The sequence below is a fragment of the Musca autumnalis genome, unplaced genomic scaffold, assembly GCF_047663935.1.
Source record: "Musca autumnalis isolate F117 unplaced genomic scaffold, ASM4766393v1 scaffold_7, whole genome shotgun sequence".
NCBI classification, from domain to species: Eukaryota; Metazoa; Arthropoda; class Insecta; order Diptera; family Muscidae; genus Musca; species Musca autumnalis.
This window is the reverse complement of record NW_027412310.1, coordinates 1,295,683-1,304,906: the sequence shown is the minus strand read 5'-3', so window position 1 is coordinate 1,304,906 and position 9,224 is coordinate 1,295,683. Positions and strand designations below refer to the sequence as shown.

Here is a 9,224-nt window from a genome sequence, read left to right as displayed (position 1 = left end):
TTTGGAAACTCTTTACTTTCGATTTCTGTTACACAAACCAATCTCTGTTGTAAAACAAACAACATACAAACATACAAGTTGGTTTGCACTCCCCGCTCTATTTATGTCGATACGTCCATCCACAATCTAGTGAAAAAACATAAGGGAGACAATCGACAACAGCATTGCAACTTTTTTACTGGTAGCGCAAAGGTCGCAAAGGCACGTCAACCAATACTGGCTGGTAGTGTCTAATCATTAGGATCCGATATACACACTGGACATACCCATCACAGGCCGTTGGCTGAGTATAATAAATCCCTTATTACCCGCCACACCTAAGCCCACACCATCAACATACAACCAAACACACCCACGTTAATTTCTTTACTGAACCACATTGCATAAGAGAAAGAGCAAACTCTTTCCTACAACATACAGCCAAAAACAATGTAAAGAAAGGGAATAATTAATAGTAATAATAAAAAACACCTGCAGACAGGCAGAAACTTGGTGCATATTTGATTGAAGTGATTAAAATATTATACAAAATTAGTTTGAAAAAGTCAAATATACTGAAAAAACCAAAATAATTTGCTGAAAAATGCCGAGCTAAAAGCAAATAAAAATTTGCTGTACCTGTGCCACAATTAACACAAAAAAGAGATGAATTATAAATCCTTAATAAATATCTAGTGTTACTTGTAATTTTTTTAAAGAACAGCAAGTGGCAAATATGCTCAAAACTGCAACAACAATAAGTGCAAACAAAAGGAAAGAAATAAAGCAAAACATAATGCGTGGAATCGGCCATTAACATCAAGGAAAGAAGAGCACTAGGAAATTTAAATACCCACCGCAATACTAAAATGTAAACAAAAACGTTGACACAGGGATGTAAGAAGAGCAGCGAATGTGGAGGGCCTTTAAAATGCGTGAATTAAAAAAATTTTCTATGGCCATTGTTTATTAAGGTATTTAACATATTTTTCTTTATATGTATATAACAACGATCCATTCCCAAACTATTTTCTGCCAACAAACCATAGTTTGAGCAACATTTTACATAGTCAATAGAAAGGAACAACAACTAATTAAGACCTTTCAAAGTGAAAGAACTCAAGTCACAACAAAATATCCATTTTTGAGCTTGAATATACCAACATCATAATCAATTTTACGGTACGCTTACCACAATACAAGGCAATATTTATCTGAAAAAATAAATACGAAATCAATGCAAACATTTTATTTATTTGTTTGATATTTGATTTGTTTCCAACTACTACAAATTGAACTTGACAATTTAAATTACCAGTATTCGTATTGCCGTATACATATTCACATTTGGGAAACCATACGTAAATATAATTACTCTGCTCGTGCCTTGAACATCGCATCAAAAGGAGAAAGGCAGCAGAGTCGTCTAAAAATTGTTGATGTCATTTCCCAACATTTATTTTGATACAAAATTCTCTTATGGTTCATGAAACCCGCAGCATATCAACATGTATAAAAATCGATTATTGATGTAATTATTTTGGAAACTGATCAAACATAAAAGTGGGTTTTGTCATCATTTCGAATTATGTTTGCTTGCTGACTACCGGTTCTCAGTATATCTTTATACCACCAACCATTAAACAGCAAGAGTCCAAGATTACTGTCTGAAAATGGTCACTTACGGAACATATTGTTCACCCTACATGCCAACTCGAAATTATATAAAATTATTCCAAACCGTTGCCAACCCTATGCTCACACATATAATAAGTTCTTACGTTTAGCAATGATTCCAGCTTACAAATCCCGTCTGCCCCGCCCTTCGGTTAGATGACATACCGAGGCTGCGAGTACTAAGTTGCGTTACCGCAAGAGGGCCCGGCATGTTGAAGCGACTTCAACAAAATAGTCATAATTCAATACATGTCTCTTCTGTTAGTCTTAAATTTAAACTTAAGATCCACATTCAACAGATCTTTATCCTTAATCGCATTACGATAAAATGGCAACCTTCTCTCCAACTGAGCTTTCACTCATTGGAGCAAAGGCTGCCATTTCTTCTCTTATTCCAAACGTTTCTATGTTTATATTACCACCTAATAAATGAAACGAAATTCACTTGTAAAACAGAAGTCAAAGAAAACAATTGAATAAAACCCGCTGCGTCACCACTTTACTGAAGAAACTGCCTTTTCATTTCCAACAAACAATCGCTGATACTTTTGAGGGAGTTGCCACCGCTACAACTGCTAAAACCGCATACAGTCCACTCTAGGCCAACTCAATCTCAATTGTTCAGAAGGCATATAGTTAGGCTTCTTTGTTCAAAATCAAAAATTGCACCAAGAAAAAAAGATCACGTTGCCACGGTTGGAGTTTTGTGCAGCTGAGTTGGGAGCAAAACTTACCTCAAAGGTCAAAATAGAGTTGGGTTACGAAGATTTGAAGGCGATTTATTGGTCAGATTCGGAAGTTACGTTGTACTGGATTAACACGGGACCATCATCGCTGAAGACGTTTGTTACCAACAAGGTGAAAATGATCCAAGACAGGTCGCTTAGAACTCAATGGCGACATGTGGGTACAAAAGACAATCCTGCAGATTTTATTTCCATAGGTATGAAGCCGGATCGTCTGTCAGGATGTATGATGTGGTTTTGTGGACCCACATTTCTACACGGAAACGAATCTCTCTGGCCGGAACCCTTTTCGAAGAATGGAGAAAATCAGACCGATTTTGAGTTCAAGGTAAAGTCTACAGTGTCAGCAGTAGCCTCACAGGGCGGGTTGCAGGATATGAATTATGGAATAAATCACAGGAATTCATTTAGCCAATTATGTCTTGCGATTTGCCGAAAGGGTAAAGGACGCAAGGATGGGTGCTCGACAGAAGTGTTAACCCCCATGGGATTGAGTCGATCGATGCAGCTAATTGTCAAGACTATTCAGGTGTCGGATTTCGCGAAGGAGATACAGCAGTTGAGGAAGCATGGAGCATTGGACAAATCACGTTCCATACACAGCTTAACTCCATTGTTGGATGACAAGGAAATACTGAGAGTCGGTGGCAGGTTGGAAGGGCCAACTTTAGCATACGACGCAAAACACCCGATGTTGTTACCATACAACGATCCGATTGTGAAACTCGTCCTGGACATGATTCATCAGGAGAATGATCACTGTGGCTCCCAATTTCTACTTGCAGCATCAAGACGGAGGTTCTGGATTATAAAAGGAAAGGCTATGGCTATGTGCAAAATTGCGTGAAGTGCATCCGAGCAATACCAAAGTTATACAGTCAAATCATGGGGAATCTCCCACCTAGCAGGGTCACGCCAGCAAGGCCGTTTGTTGTATCAGGCGTTGACTATTGTGGGTCTTTGTGGGTCCACTACAAAATACAAGGAAAGAGACCACATAAGGTTTACATTGCTGTGTTTGTCTGCTTCGCAACAAAGGCTGTGTACTTGGAAATAGTGACCGATCTGACTACGGAGGCATTCATCGGTGCGTTGAAGAGATTTGTTGCTCGTCGTGGCAAATGTCAAACGCTGCATTCAGAAAATGCGACGAACTTTGTAGGGGCCAAGAATCAGCTCGACGAATTGAATCAGGCGGTATTTGGAGAGGAAGGCAGGAAGAAAATAGCCGAAACATGCGGAAGGGAAGGAATAGATTTCCAATTTATTCCCCCAAGAGCTCCACATTTTGGTGGTCTATGAGAAGCTGCGGTGAAGTCAGCAAAGCAGTTGTTACTTCGCACCACAACTAGCGCGCCATTGACTCGCGAAGAATTGGAGACGGTCGTCGTCGAAATAGAGGCAATACTGAACTCTAGACCGCTGACTCCTATTTCTAACGACCCGAATGATCTAACAGCTTTAACGCCTGGGGAACCTTTAACGGCTCAGGTTGATCCGTCAGCCAGCCACTCATCTACTTCATTGAAAAACAGATGGAAGATAGTATCCCAAATTAAGCATGAGTTCTGGAGACGTTGGTTTACGGAGTATCTAACTACTCTGCAAGAAAGACGGAAATGGAGCACTCCATCTCCAAACATTGAGCCTGGGCAATTGGTCATAATTAAGGAAAACAATGTACCTGTAATGCAGTGGCCGCTAGGTAGAATAACCCGAATGTACAAGGGAAATGATGGAGCCGCCGTAGCTGATATAAAGACACAGAGCGGTAAAGTAAAGCGGGCTATAAACAGGTTAGCTCACTTAATAGAAGATGAAAATTTGCCTCTGCCAACGTTAAAGAACGTAAGTAGTGGTGAAGGACCATCGTCAAAGCGATTTAAGCCGTCAAGCAGCATGTTTATGTCAACAATATTTATGGCTTTGCTATTCCTGCCATTATGCTTATGACAGTCGTTCAGCGTGCCTAATTTTGAGAATAAGCTTGGATTCTACTTCGAAGGCATTGGAGTTACTAAGGACGTAACAGCAGAGTGGAAACTAAAAACTTACTATGACCTTTCCACGTTTTGGGCAGACATGGATGACTTTTCGTCTGGGATAAGAACCCTTCAAGAGTTAACAGATGCTCATCATAATCGTAAAAGCCCATTGCTACTGACCCCACATCAGCTGTTGAGCGAGCTCCAAACCATCAAGGCTCATATTCCACCACCTCGTGCTCTACCTATTCGAGAAGAGAACTTGACAGAGTTCTTCAAATTAATGACGAGTAAGGGAAGTCTTATGAGAAATAGCATCATATTTAAGATTCGCCGTCCATTAGTGGATCTCCAACAGTATGATCTATTCAACATGGTTCCCATCCCGATGATACGGTCCGGTCAGTTCATCTCAATCTTACTTAAGTCACCCGTATTGGCAGTCAACGCTCATCGGGACGAGTTCATATCTCTCACAGCAGATGAAATGCACAGATGCATCCATACTACGAACGACGTTTTTATCTGCAACAAACAAGCAAAATTTAACAAGGGCGATCGGTCGCATCTGTGCGAATTAAACTTTTTCCTGAATAAATCATCAGAAGCTTTCGACTTGCAGTCAACCGTTTCTCATCAACCTTGGACCCAAATGGCTCGGAAGAATCGATGGATGTTTACTCTAGCCAACATGACAGAAGTGACGTTTGTTTGTGGTACAAAAATGACGCATTTAGAGGCACAAGGGCCTGGAACATTAGAGGTTGGGTCCGATTGCACCCTAAAAGACAACACCGTTACGATATACGGTCATTATGAAAACAAAACAATTGTACATACATCATATTTAAGACTCAAGGCATTGGACACAATAGCTTCGCCAAGTAAACTTGTTTTGTTAAACACAACATGGAATAACACCTATGGAGCTCATATTGCTTAGCTCATTACATTACACCAACAGCTGAAAACCATTGATGTCGGAAGCCTGCCCCAATTAATGAAATCGTCTTTCATTCACCAGCGCACCGTCAGCTACTTGGCGCTTTGTATTGGAATTGGAGTAATCATATAAGTCACATACAAGTTTCGCCAACCCACAACTTCCATCAACAACACCATCAATCCAACACCTAGGCAGTCAGTGTCGTCATCATATCGTCGGTATCATGCTTAAGTGTTCCATACGCCATTTTTGACATTTTGAGATAAAGGTACCTTACAAGGTTTTGAACCATGCTCTTTCAGATTTTTTGGTCGTTTTTTCTCTATCTCTTATAGTTTCTGAGATATTCAGATGCCAGTATGTTCCATATCTGCTTTGTGACCCAAAAAATCGTGTCGTTTTGTTCCATATCCATAAGGCCTGGCGTATGGAACAAAACAACTTTGAACTTTTTAGTTCCATATCCATGTCGTTTGGCGTATGGAACAAAAAGAGACAAAAACGAATTGTTCCGCACCAAAATCGATGGCGTTTGGAGCAAAAAATTGCCCATTTTTGCCAAGTTACGAATAATGTGGCGTATGGAACAAATTAAAGGACTTGGTTTAAAAACTGAAGAATAATAGTTTCTAAATCCAAATATTTTTGAATATTTTATTGTTATATGAAACCGAAAATTTATCAATCGTTTAAACAAAAAATCCCTAGTTTAAAGAAAAAATGTTAATGTAAGTCCACAAAAATATAAGCAAAAACGTTCATGCGACTTGAAGCTATTATGGACACCGACTACAAAAATGGTATTATAAGAACAACGCGTTTAAATGTTTTATGTTCCCTTAGAAATGCAAAATATCAATCCGTTTTGTCCGATTGAAATTTTTACCACAAAAAAAAAATAGTGATAGGTGGAGGCAATCCCTTAAATAAATGTTAAGGAAACCTATAATAATGGTCCTAATTGCATTTATATGAGAAAAATAAACGTTTCATTTAAAGTCCTGATTTTTCAACTCCACAGAAGCACTTCATATAAGGGAGGTGGTACACGATTGATAAAAAGTGTTTTGGTTGAAATGTGACAAAACGTATTCCATGTGACACAAACTGCCAAAAACATGAAAAAAAAGATTCCATGGAAAAATTCAGCAACTTTTTGCAATTATAAAAATTGGCATAACTTCTAAACTATCACAGATATCTAACTAAAATAAACCACTAATATATTCTACGAGTTTAGTTAAGTAGAACTCAGCTCTTAAAGTATTGGATTATTGCACCATTTTTGTCCTGTATGGCCTTAAAAATTAACTTGAGTTTTTCTCGAATCAGGCAAATGGCGTATGGAATACTTAAGCATGACACCGACGATATGTCATCGATCAAACAGTTTCATTGTTTACATTATGCAGGCTAATAACCCAAATAAAGAAACAACTCGATTGGTTTCACATTGCATGGGTTATTGGCTGAAGTAAATTTATTTCCTAGTTATTAATGCTTAGTTTACATTTTTACCATAGCAGTTAAGTTAATCAAAATTTATAAATACTCATTGGCGATAAAAAATCTAGGTAGTTTACAAGAAATTGTAAATCTATCTAGGTTTACGTAATTACAAGTGTTGCGTATATCCGCTTCTTTAATCATTATTAAACACTCACTGCTGGTTTTCTGTACTAAATAACACAACTTCTCGATGTGGCTTAGTCGAGAGGATTTAATAAAGATGGCCGAAAAAAGGTCACGGAAAGCGGGCCACGACAAAAGTCCCCGTGGAAATTATCTATATCACAGGAGGTCAGTTAAGGTTATGCGTGGTCTCGGAAGCACATGGCGTCAAACTCCAATTGGAGATCGAAATATCTTTAGCATTCTGAATATCAGGTTTGGTATTTGAAAGGGCAGGCAGATTCAAACTGTTGTTGACAATATTTGCCGAATTAGAAGTACCTAGCAGCATATGTGATCTGTCAGAAACGCGAGCCTGCCGATTATGACCGGTTTGAACTGGGGTATTGTGAGAGGAGCTAACATGAAGCGCGGTTGGAGTACATGGAGAAGACATCAGCGACTTCAAATTAAGAAATTTTTCATTAATATCAGACAATTAAATTACAAACTTTTACCGAGTACTCTCAAATTTCCCATCAGCAGAAGAAATTTCTTCTGCAGAAGCACCCACTTTGGCGATCAAATGATGAATATACTTGTCATAAGTATCTGACGCCTTACTTCACAAAGTCTGGAGTTCCGTCTTTCAAACTTCGAGATTAAACACAGAGTGATCTTCCGCTTTTATACCACTAAAGACAGTAGTAAATTTTACCACCTTGTCGGAAGCTCGAATGAATTGGGTGAGAGGAGGGACCGACATTTGCTAAACTAGATTTCAAAAAAATGGACAATTGTCCATCTCTGCATTACTTTTAACTAGTTATAAACAGGGTTTCGGAGTCGGAGTCGGAGTCTACGAGTCGGAGTCGAGCAATTTTGCTGGAGTCGGAGTCTGAGTCGGAAAAAATAACTCGACTCCGACTCCGGGCAAAATTTTTTCCACGTTATACAAGCATACGATTAAATTTGGAACAAGAACATTTTTTTAATCATTATTTATTTTAAAAGAAAATTATAAGAAAACATGTATGCAAACGGTATTTTATACTAATTTAAAGGACAATTCACAGGATATTATTATCCTCTGAAATGTAGTCTATTCGTCCCTATTTTGTTGATCCAAATGATTCTTTACATTTTTGCAAACAAAAGTAAAGTTCTAGGACAATAAAATTAAGACCTTTAACCTCTTTCGTCAGAAGTCTTACTGATCTTCTCACAAAGGTCTATTGGTATTCTTATCCTGTTTTTTATGAGAAATCATCCTTGTCCTCTATTAAAGACATTGTGGTCTCTATGTATTTCGGTAAATTTCTCATAATCTATTAACTATATGTGAAATTCAGATTAAATTGGTTGTTTGTCAACGACAGATTCATCCCACCATAACTCAGAAGTCTGACAAATGGCGAATCTTTCTTCTAGGATTCTTTATGTACTCAATGAGGCATTAGATGTAGACATTCAAATAACCTAATCTGTCCGCCAGGAACAGACATAGTTCATATGTATCCGAGTTTTCTAAACAATCAATAGCATATACGAAATTCAATAAAATATATAACCATAGAGTTTTCATGAGAAAGGATCGGGTAAAAGTTATAAAGACAATGGAAACATGACAATATCGATTTCTTGTCTTAGTGGACATAAAATTTTCCTAGCAACATTTTTGTAGAATATTTTCATGCTAATTTTTTCGTGTGCTAATTTTTCAGTTCCAGAAAACATCTGTCTGCCTACGTGATGGGTTGTTTACACAATATATCTCAAATATTTCAATAAAATTATCCACTCCACACCAAAGTTCAAAATGTGAGCGCTGAATTTTAGTATAAATAGCATAGCATAGAATATGTCATAAAATGTTTTAGTCGATCGGAACAATTTTGCCATAGTATAAGCGTTGGATGGGAGTAATTTATTTTATTTTGTATACAGCAAATAAACTGTGTTTTTCTCGAAATCGGCCAACAAAATATATGACAATTGGCTTATCAGTTTTCGAGGAAGAGTTGGTTGACACCGCAAAATGCTTTCATAAAAACAGGGTTTCGTAGACGGTCTCAAAACTTCGTATTATTTTTCGCTTTCAGGTGAAGAAAAAAATCACACGTAGTTTTCCCGGAAAAATCATGAAAAATGGCCTTTATTGACCTTTACAACTGGGGGACTCCTTTTAAGGCTAAGCGCACTAAGATGTTGGGTTACATCCAGTTTGAATTGCTTATAATTTTTATTGCATGTAGTCCTTATGATTTGTATTGCCCCTTT

General features: G+C 37.9%; 1 protein-coding gene across 1 annotated transcript; it reads left to right on the top strand.

The window, feature by feature from the left end:
- Positions 1–4,484: 4,484 nt before the first annotated feature.
- On the top strand, positions 4,485–5,330 carry LOC141388184 (uncharacterized). The gene has a single exon (XM_073958210.1). The coding sequence runs from the start codon at positions 4,485–4,487 to the stop codon at positions 5,328–5,330; it is 846 nt and encodes a 281-aa protein (XP_073814311.1).
- Positions 5,331–9,224: the final 3,894 nt, after the last annotated feature.